Genomic DNA, 16,991 nt, shown 5'->3' with positions numbered 1-16,991 from the left:
TAATATACTTTATCAGGTCATTCTAACATCCCTTACCTTAAACAAATCATTAGCTCTAACACATTTTATCACCTCATCCTAACATCTCTTGCCTTATACAAATCATCAGCTCGAACACACTTTATCACCTCATCCTAACATCTCTTGCCTTATACAAATCATCAGCTCGAACAACTTTATCACTTCATCCTAACATCTCTTGCCTTATACAAATCATCAGCTCTAATATACTTTTTATCACCTTATCCTTACATCCCTAGCTGTATATAAAGCATCAGCTCTAACTCAAAACACTGGCTCTAACTTACCTGTCTTGGCTTCTCCTCAGCATCCCGTCTGATGATGCTCTTGTCAGTCTTCTCTGGCCGTTCTCCAGCAGTCTTTGTTTGAGGGACATCATAGAGGAAAGAGATGTCTCTGGGATGCAGAGGAGAATAAGAATACATCATGGACATCGTCACAACCAGTACAACAGCAGCAACATTTGAAGTGAGTGAGCTTGGTTTTATGGCGTTTTAAGTAATATTCCAGCAATATCATGGTGAGGACACTAGAAATGGGCTGTGAGGGATCAAACCCGGGACTTAGGTGTGATGAGGAAACGCTTTAACCACTAGGCTACCCCACTGTCCCAATAATGTTTCAACCTTCCTCTATAAGGATACTGTAACAGTGTTTCTTTTTACCAACATAAGATAATGAACTGGTTTATTAAAATGTAGCAAAACCCATATAATTTTCAGGTGTTCAAAGAGAGTCTTCCTTGGGGTATATATATGTATTTTCTAGTAGTGGAAATGTTCTGTGATGTGAAGGTTGTAGCAATGTTTTAACGAAATTATTATCAAAGACGTGAAAAGGAATGATTAAATGGAACAATTGTTGAATGACAGAAAGTTACTCCTGAGGCAACATCAAATGGATGCAAGCCCCACATGCAAATCAAGCTCAAAATTACAGCATTTTAAGAGACAAAATTCATGCATCTTTGGATTGTTAAAACATAATAAAGGGCAGGATAGAGACAGTAAATAAAGTCTCTGACATTGTATTAGTCACAACATAGGTTACCACATGTGTTCATTGTACGTGTATATAGAATAAAGGAAGGAATGATGAGGTGGGTCATGATAAAAATTCTGGGTGTTTTATCAACTGTCAGAGGACATTCACAACAGCAGAAAAGGCATATATACTCCAAGGAAGACCTCATCAGAAAAGAAATGAAATATCAACCTAAACTCCTTCACTGGCCACTTGCATTACAGATGATGGAAATGATGGAGAATACTACATGAGGTCTCATTCCATACAAATTTCACAAAATGAGTGTCCTTCCTAAGGTATCTGACCCAGTGAATGGAAGGTAAGATACCATGGGAAGTTCCTGAGTTTCGTATAATTCATATGGAATGAGAGCGAGTGTGGTATTTTATATACTACCCATGTCGTGTATGCATTATTTTGTCAAAATAACATATTTTTCGTTAATTTTATGGTTTCAAACTGAAACTGGTTTCAAAAAGAGGTTGCAGTAGAATTACGTACTGTAGAAAAGTTTTTTCATGACGTCACACTGTATTGTCACATTACATATTTGTCTACCCCTCGGTAACTGACGTCACGATGCATATCAGTTGTCACTGCCTCGTATAGCCCTCTACTGTAAACTACTCGTAGCACACCGTTTCTTGGTTTGCAGTTGCTTCTCGTGGCTAACATCACCGGCGCAAACATCACATATAAATGACACATGCGTTTTTGACGGATATAATGTCTCAGTTCAACTCACAATTCAACAGCAACACAGCTTCATTCGCAATGTTTACATTCCCATAATGCATATAAGTTGTAGAAAGAATGAATTCATGTTTTTGTTATGAATGAAAAAGTAGTTCTGTCAAAACATGACCAAACTAAGAGGTAATCAGTTATCCAATCAAACCATTAGAATCTTGTGTCAAGCTGTTACGACACAAGTTAATGTGATACAACACCCAAGTGACGTAGGAGATTAGTATGCAACTGCTCATATGTTGACTACATGGGTAATAAAGTACATCGGCTCAAAATATTTTTTAAAAGCAACTTGCCACAGGGCTAGTGACTTCATGAAAGCAACTTGTCCTGATTTTATGACACATTGTTGGATGTTACTGTTTACTGGACTATTTACTGAAGAGTGATAAATTTCAAAGAACAATAGCTCGAAATTACTGCTATAGAGAAATGTAATAGCTACATTATCAGTAGATATGAAATGAAATCCAAGTTTATTTGCAGTTTGAAACCATAAGTAGAAATTATCTAGTAGTCCACGGACAAGTAAGATACCATTATTTGATTGCCCGAAATGAAAACTGACTTGTCCCTGGCATTGGGCGATAGGATTTTTGAACCCCTGAAAGTATCATACAAACACCATGAGGTGTTACAACTGTATATAACTGATGCCATCTACCTCCCTGCTCCACAAGTGCAAGCTGTGTTCTCTGTGAGATGCTTGAATTTGTCCCTCCGCTGGAAGTTCCAGACATTGGCAGGACGCTGGCGTCCCTGAACCTTTGCAATAATCATCATAATATATGAAAAACACCTTAAATAAAGATAACAGTCTGATGACGCTACAATTATCATGTTTTTGTTGTCTGTTGTTTAATGCTGCATTTCAGCTGCATGACAGAGGTCTGTAACCAGACACTAGAGTGATTGATATCATGGGCACAATTATATAATATGTTGACAACCATGATCACCCGAGCCCGTCAGCTGTCTCTTATGACAAGCATGGGTTGTGGAAGACCAATTCTAGCTCAGATCTTCACTGATCAGAGCAGGATGTGCTTTCTCATATCAACTGTTATGCATTACAAAAATGTGCCTCTCTTGTCATTTTCATGATAAAAATATTTTATACTTATTCTGTTCATGATCTGGCCCTCCCAACTGTCCCCTCTCAGCACTACAGGCTTCACTGCAGGCCCTAGGACAGGCTTACCAAGAGAGAGAGAGTGATGAAAGCATGCCTTTGTTTAGAGTGAAAGCTGGGCTCTTGATTGCAGAGTGAATTTTGACTGTTCTTGGGAACAAAGGGATTCAAGTTTCCAAGTAACCATTGAAAGGGAAAGGGAGAAAAGCAATATAGCATGAGTCAGGATAAAACAAAATTTCTTATTTGGAGTGAGTTTAGTTAATGTCACAGCAATATTCCATATATATGGCAGCGATCTGTAAATAATTGAGTCTGGACCAGACAATCTAGTGATCAACAGAATGAGCATCGATCTGTGTAACTGGGAACATCAGCATCAGTCTGCACAGTTGGGAACTGATGACGTGTCAACCAAGTCAACAAGCCTGACTACCCGATCCTGTTAGTCGCCTCTTACGACAAGCATAGTTGCCTTTTATGGCAAGCTTGGGTTGCTGAAGGCCTATTCTACCCCGGGACCTTCACGGGTCTCTAATCTGGAAACATACTGAGGAAGTATTAAGATTCCTGTGCCGAGATGGTGGTCCTAGTTTGTCTTTCAGTACAGGAGCCTGGGTAAGAGCAAAAAGGATGTCTTCAGGAAGGAAGTCACTCTGTAATGATGTTGGGAGGGGTTTCGTCTTGTCCACTGATGTGCTGGACCTAAGATTGGGCAGGACACCTGTAATGAATTTAGTCATACAAATAAGATATAGTGTGTGAGTTTACTTTTATGCCACTTCTAGCATTATTCCAGCTAAGAGAAATAGACTTTACACATTGTGAGGAACTGAACTGAAGGAGTAACGAGCGAAAACCTCAACCACTAGGCTTATGCCCCCATATAATGCATAACGTACGAACAACTAAAGCAAGAAAAGAGACATGATAATACTGACACTTAACATCAAGACCACTGGACAGCACGTTTTTTAATTACCAACTTCTGTAGTTTGGCTAATTAATGATAACTGCAGAAATATTTTCTTTGTTGCTAACTCAACATTATACAAGCTGCAAGAAACATAAAAAATTGGGATAAGACTAGGCAATGGAGTGGTGGATGTTGTAAGCAAATTCATTAATGATGACAACAATGATTTCACATACAATTGTTTTACGAAAAAAGCAACTGTGCTTTAACGCAGTTATCGCTACACTGATTTGGGAAAAAGAAAGTAAATAAGCATCCTTACTCTGATTGCTAGTAGCAGGCACCATGGTGCCACTTTCCTCCATTCTAGAGGATCGGTCCATCAGTGGAGGGGTTGGCATCTGTGGCTGGGGATCCACATTGACTGGCACCACTGTGGCACTCATTGTTGAGTCTTGGAGTCCACAGAATTTATCTCATCACTTCCTGAAATCAATCCAATTTTATTCCATTCTCTAAAATTGTCATGTTTCATTGTTCTCTTTCTATCAGTGTTATTCAATATTTTACAGAAAAACTAATAACAATGACCCCAGATCATCCCACATACACAGTGTTCACGATGGTGTTTCAAAGTAACAGGACATTGGGTCCTGTAAGTTTCAGATGTAAACAGATATAAACAGACTTCAGATATAAACAGCCAAAAAGTGTCACATGCCACAAATAACAACTTCACACAAAGACATTGTGAAATATTCAGGCAGACACTGGAGCTGGCAGGTTGGTGATTTCTATTTGACCACTGGTGAATCTGCCAGATTTGTCAGAGGGTCAGACGCTATTTGTGAACACTGCATACACTTTTTTCACTAAACTTTATAGCTGGTTAAGCAGTAAATCCCTGAGCCCCAAACTGATCTTACATATAGCATCGGTGATTCTCTCTCAGTATAAAATTGTATCTGTCCCTGAAATGGTTGGGGAAACATTTTGCTTGATTTGATTTAGATATTTCCTCTAAATGACAGCTATAGAAACATACATGAGCCAAGGATAGACAAACCAGCGATTTGTGAATGATGATTCACGATGAAATGGTTTGTTGACAGACTATCAAGTAAACTACGTTCATTGTTAACCAGCATAAAGAGTTGGGGACATAATATATTTCTGAAAGCTAGCTAAATTTGATGTTCTGGTGTTTTTGACAGTTACATTGCTAGTGCTATAATGGGGGAATGATCGAGTGCCCGATTTGAGTGCACAAACAGTTTCATTGGCAGGGCAGATGCAGGGATTGGGAAAGGCAGGGGCCATGGGCCATGGACCATTTTGTACATTTGAATGAAAATGGCCGAATAAAATTTTGAAGTTTACTCTTGATACAAGGGCAGAGGCCCATTCTAAATTCAGAAAGTTAAAGTTCTCTTTCCCAATCCCTGCAGAAGTCCACTTGCTGTCGTAAGACGTTTTATTGACAACTGAAATCCACAAGTCTAGTTATAATAAAAACAAATATTATTTACTTGAGATTGTTATTAGATCTACCATTTCAGATGCAAAATCAGTTGCCTATATAACAATAACATAAAAATAGCAAGCGACTGTCATATTCAGTAAGATCAGTTGTCTGTTGACAACAGGCAATATAAATATAGGAAGTCATATGATCAAAACACTTTCTTGTAGTAGGATAAAAAGTATGTCTCATTGTTGAAAACACAAGTGGCTACTGTTTTGCCGATGCAATGTCATCAATGCTATTTTTGTAGGTAACACTTGACATTTCTTTGTGAAACAGATGAATATATCTTTCATCACTCAAGGTTAGAAAAATAAAACTTTTAATGATTTTAAAGCTAAAAAATACGTTTTTGTCTTGCATCGTCGAAAACCCCAAACACCGGGAATCTTCCGGAACACCAAATAGGGACATTTAAAACCTTGTTGATCAGGTGGCAATGTGTCGCTTATAATTCGACGAGTATAATGTTTTACAAATGAATAAACAGAAGTTACCACCGATCAACCTCATAGTCATATTAGTGATACCACTTCATGAAGATCGATCCCTCTTCTCCTTATTTCCAGGTATTCCAAACTATCAAAGATGAAAATGGATTTGGAATTACATCGTCATGATATGTACCTGTTACATCAAACAGTATAGATGCAAATCAAACAACACAGATACTATAATACAAAGTAAACATATTTCTCGCACGTACACAAATCAAGCTTCGGCCATTTTGGTTTATACGTCGCTATGGACAGCGGAAGCGGAAGTAGAACTAGATTCAAAGATGGCGTCCAAAGAACACGTGAAAGCTTTACCAAAAGAAATTAAGGAACTGCTAGAAAAATATCCCGTTTTAGAACATGTACAAGATTCAAATAAGGTAAACTTGGTTTATACTTGGCAAATGTTGGAACATTTTAGTTCAGTGCTTTTATTTCTGTATAGTTTAGACACGTTGTCTTGATCGATGATATATTCTCAATTTTATGACAGGTTTTTCTTGCACTGACGGCAATGGAAATAACATAATTATTTGTTCAGTTCTATCAGTGTAATTTACTTGTAAGTTGCGCAATGATTGATGTTGTTCCAGACTGAGACCTCAACTGGAGTATGTTACGAAGATAAGTACCAAGGGAGACAACTTTAGCATGCATATGTTCCATGTCCAGTTATCGTCTTATCATTATTAAGCACATATTTATCTCTTTTTAAGTAATTTCACAGTTTATGTTGTTAGTCATTGTATTTGTTTCAAGCATGGCGACCCAATTCAAATTCCCTGTTAAGGTAATAAAGTATAGTCTGTCATTGTTGATACCTGTTTTTTATATCTTATTTTTTGCAGATAAAATGTACATTAAGTGGGCATGAGATGCCTTGCAAGCCGGATATTGTGTCTGGTTATGTGAATGGGAAGAAGTTCATCAAGTTGTACAAAGATAAGGAATATAACTATGACAGATTAAAACCACATCTTGTTCCAAGCACAAAGAAACATCATGAGTAAGTCTGATCAAATTGTTTAATCTTTGCATGTTCAGAGTGTAGCAGTTTCTGGTGTCATGTCACAGAGGTCATCCTTACTTTGTTCGAATCCAAGCACTGGACTCAGGAAATGTTACGGTCCTTACATAGGTGCCCGATGTAGGGCAGGGTAGTGAGTGAAAGAATAAGTACAAACATGCTATGGATGTGAGATATTGGTCCAAGGAAATATACGTGTTAGTTCCACTCATGTGGATGTGTTTGAGGTATCGAGCTGCACATCACAGTATCCAGAATGTACATGATGTATCTGATCTGGAAGGTTCTCAGGCACCTTGTCTGTGCAAGGACTGATTGCAGACTGAGTGCATGCATAAGACAAGGGGTTAGCATAGAGGGTCAGGTTGGCCAACAATTTGAGCACACCATGGTTTGGGTTTGGGTTTGTTAAATGCTTAGGGGTCACATGAACTGCACCTTAACTGTCCTACCATAGGCGGATCCAGGAATTTTCAAGTGTGTGTGAGTGTGTGCATGTTTTTGTTTTTCTCTATAAACATCTTGAACCACCCTCTGCATATGTTCTGAAAAGTCTCCACTATACTCTTAATGCATCTACAGGGCTACCTGATATATTTATTACCTCAACTGGGAAGTTGAGTGAACCAATCACAACTCACTTTAGCTTTTTAAATTATCTAACTGATTAAACTTGGCAACACAAACCATGCAGAGGTTCTCTGTTAGAGGTAAAAGGAGTTCTTCCATATGTTATTTTAAAGTTTCAGACTTATCAATTTGTCTGTGTGAGTACGATGAGTTCACAAAAATCACACCGCGAACAAACCTCGCAGCTGCAACTGCTACCTTTGTTGATATTGGCAAGTTAGGTTGTAACGGCAGCTTAGCTGATGGGCTACTGTGAGTGTGATGATGCGGAGCCTGCAAAGGGAGGTAATAAATTTATCGGGCCGAACCGAGCTGATTGGTCACATTGAGAATGCAGAGGCTGCAAAGGGAGATAATGAATTTGACCTGTAGATGCATCCAGGGTATCGTGGAGACTTATGGTAATGTATACCCTGGATATCAAGGATGCTCTCATTCTTTGATATGCCTATGCTTTCCACTAAATATGTATCATGCGATATATGCAGAATATTTTGTGGTAGGATAGTATAAATTAATTAAATAATAACATGGATATGTTAAAAGGTACACATGCCATTAATATATCAGTATTGACTGATACTGACAGAGATTGATAATTATCTGCAAAGTCCATTTCCGGTTTCTCCACTGTGATATGGCTGGAATGTTGCAGCATAAAACCTCACTCACTCACTGTAATTCTCTTTAATCTTAAAATGTTCTTTGAAATTCTGATTAAAAACACTCCTTTAACATTTTTAACTAACTGTATCTGATAATAGTGGGGCATGAAGAGTGGGTTGTCTAAATGGACAGACTAGTGATTCAGTGAGCTCAAGGTGACGGGATTGAGCTCACATGTGAGTGGGTGTAAAAGCCTTGGAGTCAACTTTGTATGCAGTCTCTTTCAGAGTTGCCACAACCCCTAATATACAGTACACAATCTTGTGCTCTTAAAATATATAACCCACAAATCCACTGCTAAATGACCCGATGGTGGCCACATAAAGTGCATGCAAACATCTAGTTACGGGTACAGCAGTGTACAGTAAACTTGGATAAAGTACTGTGACTATGTGTCCCAGTCCATCCAGTTGTGCATGAGTACCTTGTCAGGATGGTAAACAGATTAACTCGGTGCACCTAGTCGCTCTATGAGTTGTATGGTCCTCAGGGAGTTGAGATTGAAAATAGGATGTGCCGTTGAGAATGAGATTGACATCCAATGATCACGGAAAAAAACAAAGTGATTTGAAGTTTGAGTTATGCATGTAGATTGGGATACAAATGCCCATATATATATGACATGACTTGAGGCTGAAATATTGCCGATGTGACGTTAAATATTAACTCACTCACTATAATATGACAAAAACTGTGACAGATTCTGATGACTGATGTATATTGAACAAATATAACAATGATTAAATGGATTAAATTGCTGAATGTATATATGATATAGGTTTATATCTGGAGTACCATGATTACAAAGAGATTGACAGAAGGATAATTTATCTTAATAGCACATATTTCATTCCAGGCATCAGTTATTCTGCCTCCTGACATTCACCCACATCAACAAGACGCCGACAGCAGTCGACCGTCACTTGAAGGGCAGGAAATATGGCAAAGCCTTGAAAAGATGTGTGTTACTTTTCTGTCTTTTGCTTAAATTATATCTTGATGGTATGAATTAAACTATCCCTGAGATAAATTTTCATTTTTAAAAAATGAAGCAACATTATCAAAGTACAATCAAAACAAAACCCAGAACTCTGGACTTACATGCATAATTTATTCAGTTGGTTGTAGGATTTTTGTAGACAGTAGGGTGGACAAAATTCCAAGTCCTTAAATTTTTTGTTTGGAAATGTATGGAGGTATGATAGATTGTGCTTTTGGTAAGTGCTGAAACATTGCATTTGTCCTGAAACCCACATTTTGGGGGAACTGTTGAAGCTGGATCTGAATTGGTTTCATCAACCCATACTTGTCATAAGGGGTGACTAACAGGATTAGGTAGTCAAGATTGCGGACTTGGATGCATAGAGTGATGCTCATGCTGTTGATTACTGGATTGTCTCCACCATATACTGATATAGCTGGAATATTGCTGAGTGCATCATTGAACAAGCAAATATCAAACAATATTGGCTCAATTGGAAAAGATAAAGGTTAAAGCTTTAGGCACAAAATCACATCAACCATATCGTAAGACACACTTCTGACCTTTGGATATCATATTTTATCAGATTCCTGAGTGCTAACTTGTTTGTCACACATATATTTGTATGAATGTTTGCAGGGACCAAGTGTCAGGAGACTGGAGAAGCGTTCCGTCCGTTACGCAAGAGGAAACGAGAGGAAGATGAATCTAGACAAGGGAAGAGTTTCTATGATTCAGACAGGGATTCTGATGTGGACACAGATGATAGCTACAGTGATCTATATCCACGTAAGGAAACCTACCTGTCCGGTAGCTGTTTCAAGTTTAGATTTTGAGTTCACTGGTCTATTGGTGAGACTGCGAATGGTGGGAGAACCAGTGTGGGGATTGTGGACCATGCTTGTGTAAGAGGTGACTAACAGGATCAGGATAGCTGACTGGCTTACCCTAGAGTATAAATGACCTCACCATGTTTAAGTACATGCATGACTATCAAATGTTAACGTGTTCCCATACTTTTTGTTTGTGGTATACTAAAATTAGGGGTGAGATTCCAACCTGTTTCGCCCATGATAAGTAATGATACGCTTGCCTGCTAGATGTAAATATAGCATGACCAGAAATCATTGAGAATGTTAGGAATGTGTTTAAGTGGATTTCTAGCATAAACTGACCAGCTATCAAGTGCTTGGTTTCATTCAAGAGAGACAACTCCATTATACTTTTTCATTAGTTTGTGAAGAGTTATCCCCTTTGTTTATTTGCTGACAAATGACATTTTCTGTGATCCTCATTGAGGATGATTTAGAGAAGAGGAAGTTGATTTTAGAGTGCTAAAACAAGGACATTTCAAGTAGAACAGGCATCCCTGTGTCCACTGTTTATCATGTTTTGAAAAATATTGCAAATGGATATGGCATTGAGGTGCAGGTAGGCCCAGAAATTGACTGTTCATTATAGGAGGTGGCTTGGTATTCATGTTTCTAAAATTACACAAAGGAGTTTAAAAAACTTTAGGTCGGATATGATTGATAGAGGAACTGTGGTTAGGAAACAGTTATAACTGAGCTGCATGCAGTGTGTTGGCAGAAAAATCAAGAACTGGGGCATTGTGATTTTTTCAGACGAATGTTCTGTGTGGGGGTTTCCTCATACACTGAAATTCTGGACCAAACAAACTGTAAAACCTTTATGTCAGCACCCAAAGTACAGTCTGAAATTTAACACGTGGGGTGGCACATCTGTGTTTAAGGGCAGTGCATTTGAAGGCGTATCAACAGTGAGCCGTACACAGATATTCCTGAGGGACATTTACTTCCATCTGCTGGATTTTCCAGCAGGACAACGACCCAAAACATTGTTCAAAGCTTTCACAGGCCTGATTTTTGAGCCAAAATATGACATTATTAGATTGGCCAAACTAAAGCCCAGACAAAAATCCAGTAGAAAATGTTTGGGGACTTATGAAGGAAAGTGTCAACAAGAAAAATCTGACAAATATTGCTGAAATGAAAGAAGAGGGGGTCCAATATCGGGACAGCATGGATCACGACTTTCTAACTTGGTTGATCAGTAGAATGCCCCGCTGCACTGAAGGCTGCTTTGCTGCCCATAGTGACTTGACATAGTACTAATTGTTCTTCTGTCTTTAAATGTGAAGTTATGTTCTGCTAATATTCACATTTAATGTGTAAGTAATGAGTGGAAACAAAATTACAATCTTTAACTTCTCAGTACTTTATGCTATATTTTTACTGTAATGAGAGATGTCAGATGTATGCATTCGTGGTAAATATTGTGATGAAAACAGTTCAATCTCAGTCTGCAAGTCTTGGGAGTGAACACGACTGGCTGGTATGTCTTGACATGAAAGTTAATTCTATGTTCCATGATTCATCCTTGATGTTCCAGCTGAGTATTTTGGAGGAGATGGTCTCAACTCGGACTTCGAGTGCGATGTGGAGGAGGATGAGGAGGCAGCAGCAGTTACGTCACTGAGCAACACAGGCTCAAAAAAGACATCAAAATGGGTGGGTTAGATGATTTCCTTTAGCTCACATGACCCGTTGTTTCTTACAATCATTTATTAGTTTTAGATTCATATCTGTGATAATCTAGTTATTTTAGTGTCCTTATTTATAGGTTTTTATATTTTAATGTTAATTATGTTTAGCAATTAATTGTTCATGTCCTGACATGGCTGAAACATTGCCAATATGACAATAAATTTTAGCTCACTCATTCACCTTCTTACAATCCTAAACTTCTCTTACAGTTGGCATGAAAAAAAATTATACTGCTTTTTATTCAAACAACATAGGTCGGTCTAGTGTTGAACTGGTGCTCTTTGATACTTTGGATTTATTTTTAACTGAACTTGGCACATAGATGGGTCTGGTGTTATGTATGTGCTTTTTGGAACGTTTGGATTATTATGATTTCATGGCAACAAATGGGATGTATTTATTCTTGACAAAAAGTTAATAATGCAGTGAATATTGATGACTCTATCCTCCTGTTGTTCCGTACATTCAATACAGAAACACTTTAGTAGTCATGCCTAATCACTTACTTGAGACGTTCAGTTATCATTACGGAGGTAACCAGTCACAAATGTTCTATTTTCCTTTATTTCTTATGAACTGTTTTAATTGCAGGTCAAACAAAAACAGACCAAAAAACACAAGAAGATGAAATCTGGAGACTAGCATTGGTTAATTTGTCAAGCTGGGGTCATTCTAACACGGACCCAGTCTCAGCAAGGCTGGATGGTCATGCAAAATTGCAATGGAGCACTGTGAGGTGGTCTTACTGGGACTGATAATGGTGGAGCTTTGAAGAGCGATTCATTCAATCAATCAGTGAGGTTGGGACTGAAACTGGGGTTGAGGTTGGGATGGATTCGAACTCGGCACCATGTTGGCTATTGAACTCTCGCAGTTAGAGTGGTTGCAAGTCAGGGACTTGTGGCATCAGTGAATTTCTGGATCAGTGTGAAACATGGGTCACTCTTTTATGGAACTTTGTGGAAATTCGAACAGTGGCAATCACAGTGCTTTGAAGAGACTAGAATGGTTGTTGCAAATGTTCGCAGGTCGAGTCGTGTGCTGTATTATGTCCTGATCTGAAGACCTATCTCCACCTTTTGTTAAATCAGAGTGACTGGGTAGCCTAGTGGTTAGTGTGTTTGCTAGTCACTCAGAAGACCAGGGTTTGATTGAAGCCCATTGATGTCCTTCATTGTGATGTTGGAGGAATATTGGTAAAAGTGGCGTTAAAACCAAACAGTCCCATTCATTAAGTTAAATCATGTTCTTGTGGGAACTGTCTAACTTGAGTCAAAGCTTCATTTTCACCCTTGCCCTTTTAAATGTACTTTTCATAACTCAAACCTGGCATCACCCAAGGTTCCTCATGATAAAATCATATCGTCGGACATTGCTGTTCATATTTTCGAAATTTACTGGAATATTGCTGAGTGTGGCATTAAACAACCAACCAGTCTTATTTCGGAAAGTTGGTTACCTCTGCAGGTGGTGATAATTGGAAATGAATTTTATCTTCGAATGATTTTTTTTTTTTTTAAATTAATTTCATGCAATTCGGTGGGAAGCTGTGGAAATAGAAGTGTTCATGTATTTTTGTTTTTGTCTTTATTTGGTTAAATAGATTTTGATATCAGTGTGTGCAGTAGTCATATCTTCACAAAAAAAGTCAACTTTAAAGGGCAGAGGTGAAAACTGAACTCTGATGTCGGGAAGTGGACAATCTTGCCTCAGGAAGATGGTTGTGAATATATTTTGTGACTTCCGCATTAATCCTATTGACTTAGGTGGGCAACAGGAAAAAAGACAGTTTGGAACTGCAAAGATGATGTTCACCACATCAGTACTGGATTGTCTGGTCCTGATTCGTTTATTTACAGACTGTTGCTGTATAGCTGGAGCATTGCTAAGTTGGTATGAAATGCCAAATATAATATGGTGCTCAGAAGTTAGAGTGTAACAGTTGTAAGACTTTGACAGTTAATAGGGGTTTGTGCCAGCTGATAAGGTTTGTCAGTTGTGGTGCTGAACACAAGGGCCTGTTTCTGAAAGCAACTGAAGCGCTATGATGATGGTAACTCATGCTTTGACATAGACTTACGACTGTCGTAGGGCTATGATCGGACTGGGAATGGCGCACAGGCTTGTATAGACAATGATCCTCGTTATCATGGCTACATACTTTACAATGTATTTTTTTTGTTGTATGTTTATGTGCAGCCAATTTATTTTTGTTAAGCTGGACCATAGTGAAAATACACTTTACACAGTTGGATGTCATATTTAGAGAAGCTTTGTTTGGTTAACAGATCATTTTACCGTATGAATATTATTTTGGGTCGTCTATGTTAGGTATGAAGCCCTTGAGGTCAAAACAACTGTTACTTTCGTAGTTTCTATTGATAAGATAGGGCTCCTTACTTGTGAAAAGTCAAGTTAAAAGTATCTGATCAAAACAAAGTGTTTGATGTTTAGCGGGTAAGGTGACAGTGAAATCTATTTTCATCTGAAAACTTGGTATAGCGCATCAAATTGGGGTTTGAATTAACCAGTTTGAAAGACAGTTGACAGAAATATAGGGTAAGTGCAAAACTGCCATCCTGGAATAGACTTTTTGTTGAATAAGCTGCTTCCAAAATGTCCCTCTGCTAACACTGTCGTGGCAGGTCTTATGTGATGCAGAAAAATGCACGCAGTGTCCACTATGTATATAATGTATGCAGAAAACAGTACAATGAATATTATTGAAGGTTGCAGTCTAACTTTTTGACAAGATATGAGGTACCTGTAGGTATTATTTGTAATGTTTTCAGTACCATTTTTCCTGTTTAAAACTTAAATTAGATATGGATACTTCATTTGTTGATTGGTACTGTGCAGGCTCATAAAAAATCTTTTACTTCTATAAAATACCTCTGTGATACGATTTTGTTTCCTGCAGATAATTTCAGGGCCACTTCTGGACGTAACATTAAACAAAGGTCATTTTTTTATGTAGATGTTTCTGAACAGCCATCACATTGAAGACAAATTTGTGTATTGTGTGAAGGGCCTGAATTAATATAAAAGTTTCCAAATGTATATTTCTGTCATGATTGGGCTGTAAGTTGTATGTAGTATATATTGTCAGGTGGACAAAAAGTAACTTTCTGCGGAGGAAATATCATATCCTCTCACTCTCTGAGGAGGGAACTACAGATCTTCACATATAGCAATGTATGATACTAGAGTAAGAGATTTTAAATGAGATTGTGAACTGTGCAATTAGAAGAAACTGTTGATCCTGCATTAATTGTTCATGTACAATGAAATAAAGATGTGACACACCTGTACAAAATATGAAGTACTTTTATTCAGCTGCATTTCACAGCTGGACATCGGCTGCTCATGTAGTGCGCATACGATGCATACATGAATTGCATTGGAATATCTTACAGATGCAGGAAAGTTGCTTTCCTCCAAGCATGCTATGTACAAAAGATCACAGGTATACAGCAAGGTATGGATAAACATCCTTGCCACTGTTGTGATTAGCACTGTCAACATACATCCATCTTTGAAAGACCATTTCGTAAAGGCATAAAAATTTAGCTTCTCGGAACTCATGTCACGTCAAGCGAATTTAAAAATTACATATTGGAACTTTGGAGTGATGCATGAGCCGAGAGCATCAGTGATCAAAATACCAGTTCATTTACACAAATTGTCAATTTGCAGCAACTGAGTTATCATAGCTCATGTACAATGAAATTTGTCTGCATGCTGAACACACTTTTGATTGATCATGCAGTTTTTGTGAAGGAATTGAGAATATACACATAGGAATCATAGAAAATAGTTTGAACATTTTGTTTCCCTTCATGAAATCACTTTGATTAACATTGTCATACTGAACTATTATGAGCAATGGAAAACAAGCACCATTTCCTTAATTTGCCTTGAAAATTCCCCTAAGTGTACCAAATTGGTGCAACAGGAATATTATTAAAAGTTTCATTTTCTGTCTTGCCTGGAATCTTCCCCAAACTGTACCAAATTGGTACAACAGGGTATTGTTAAAAGTTTCATAGAATCAATGGTCTATGCAGTAATTGAGCTTGTCTGTTGTTGAATGTTATTTCAACAAGATTGTTGAACAGTATTTAGATCACATTCAAAATAACTTTCATTTCAAGAAATTAAACCCAGTTCAATATTACCTGCAATTAAGAATTTACTAGTACTTGGTCTTCGTCGGCAAAGCTTTCAATGATTCTGCAGTCTAATAACTCTGTTTCATTGAATATGGATAAACACAAATATACATACACACACACACTCACACATATCCCCCAACAAGTCCATAAGGCTTGTATCCATGGAGATTGGATCTCATCACCACTCCTGAACGTCGACCATTTTGTCCTGAGATCAGACTCCATGACCATGGAATGCTGTTGGAACTGTCCACATCGAGATTTCAGTGACTTCCCTTGGCGTATAACCTTTTAGGATCTTGGATATAATACAGTTCTCTAAATGTACAGTGGTGACCAGATGATGACATACACTTTTTTGGTCCATGTTCTTTGGAAATGAATGACTTAGTCCCACACTAAGTTTGGACAGATGCACAGGTCCGGCTGCTACCAAAAGACTTGCGTAATACTAGACACAGCTGCCCTCAACATTGCTGAGATTTTATCAGTGTTGATGATGATTCTGAAAGACTTAATGAGATACATGCTGACAAGACTTCTCACATTGTCAGTGTATCTTGTATTGTGGTACTGGAACTTCAGGGTCTGCCCAAGCACTGTCATTAGACATTGACATTTCACATTTCTATCTTGCTTTCATATCCCATTCTTGTGTCATTCTTCATTATGGCTAGTTTATGAACTCACATCTTGTTCTTAGCATTCATCAAACCTTGAATATCGACTTTGGAATACAGTAACATGACTGCAACCTCACCAACATCACTGTGATGTGTGTAACATCAGTATGATCTATCAACTGTTCCACTGTCTCAGTGGTGTGACCCGTTTCCTCAGCACCAGTGACAAGACTGCCTGTTGCCAGGCTCAGGTTGGCCCTTACTAAGCTGTATGGACTGATGGTCATGGGTTTGGAGGGCCATTTACACCCGGATGTAGAAAGTTACAGCTATTGCCAAATCTACAGCCTCCTGGTTGGACGAAGTGTCGACAGACAGGTCGTGTTCGCGGCCCTGGAATCAGGAAACCAATCAGTTATGACACATTGTAAAACACAAGGTGCCTTAGAAAGCC

The 16,991-nt window shown here is 38.2% G+C and overlaps 3 protein-coding genes across 4 annotated transcripts in view; 1 reads left to right on the top strand and 2 right to left on the bottom strand.

The window, feature by feature from the left end:
• The window catches only part of LOC137273812 (axonemal dynein light chain domain-containing protein 1-like), a 29,983-nt gene extending 23,863 nt beyond the window's left edge, over positions 1-6,120 (bottom strand). The window contains exons 1-5 of the mRNA XM_067806673.1: positions 6,077-6,120; positions 4,168-4,331; positions 3,481-3,653; positions 2,462-2,562; positions 309-417 (exon numbers count right to left, since the gene is read on the bottom strand). Coding sequence (XP_067662774.1) covers positions 309-417; positions 2,462-2,562; positions 3,481-3,653; positions 4,168-4,291 — 507 coding nt within the window. The 5' untranslated portion in view covers positions 4,292-4,331; positions 6,077-6,120. The remainder of the gene's footprint in view (positions 1-308; positions 418-2,461; positions 2,563-3,480; positions 3,654-4,167; positions 4,332-6,076) is intronic.
• A 21-nt stretch (positions 6,121-6,141) lies between these two features.
• Positions 6,142-15,055, top strand: LOC137273815 (surfeit locus protein 2-like). Its single transcript, XM_067806677.1, has 6 exons — positions 6,142-6,247; positions 6,716-6,873; positions 9,047-9,150; positions 9,812-9,961; positions 11,585-11,703; positions 12,331-15,055. The coding sequence occupies exons 1-6, from the start codon at positions 6,152-6,154 to the stop codon at positions 12,379-12,381; spliced, it is 678 nt and encodes a 225-aa protein (XP_067662778.1). The 5' UTR covers positions 6,142-6,151; the 3' UTR covers positions 12,382-15,055.
• Positions 15,049-16,991, bottom strand: part of LOC137273813 (serine/threonine-protein phosphatase 1 regulatory subunit 10-like) — a 26,278-nt gene continuing 24,335 nt past the window's right edge. For both annotated transcript variants that reach the window (XM_067806675.1, XM_067806674.1), the window contains exon 19: positions 15,049-16,930. In XM_067806675.1, coding sequence (XP_067662776.1) covers positions 16,821-16,930 — 110 coding nt within the window. In that variant the 3' untranslated portion in view covers positions 15,049-16,820. The remainder of the gene's footprint in view (positions 16,931-16,991) is intronic.

This window comes from Haliotis asinina, chromosome 2, assembly GCF_037392515.1.
Source record: "Haliotis asinina isolate JCU_RB_2024 chromosome 2, JCU_Hal_asi_v2, whole genome shotgun sequence".
Classification (NCBI taxonomy): Eukaryota; Metazoa; Mollusca; class Gastropoda; order Lepetellida; family Haliotidae; genus Haliotis; species Haliotis asinina.
This window is presented reverse-complemented; position numbering and strand designations above follow the sequence as displayed.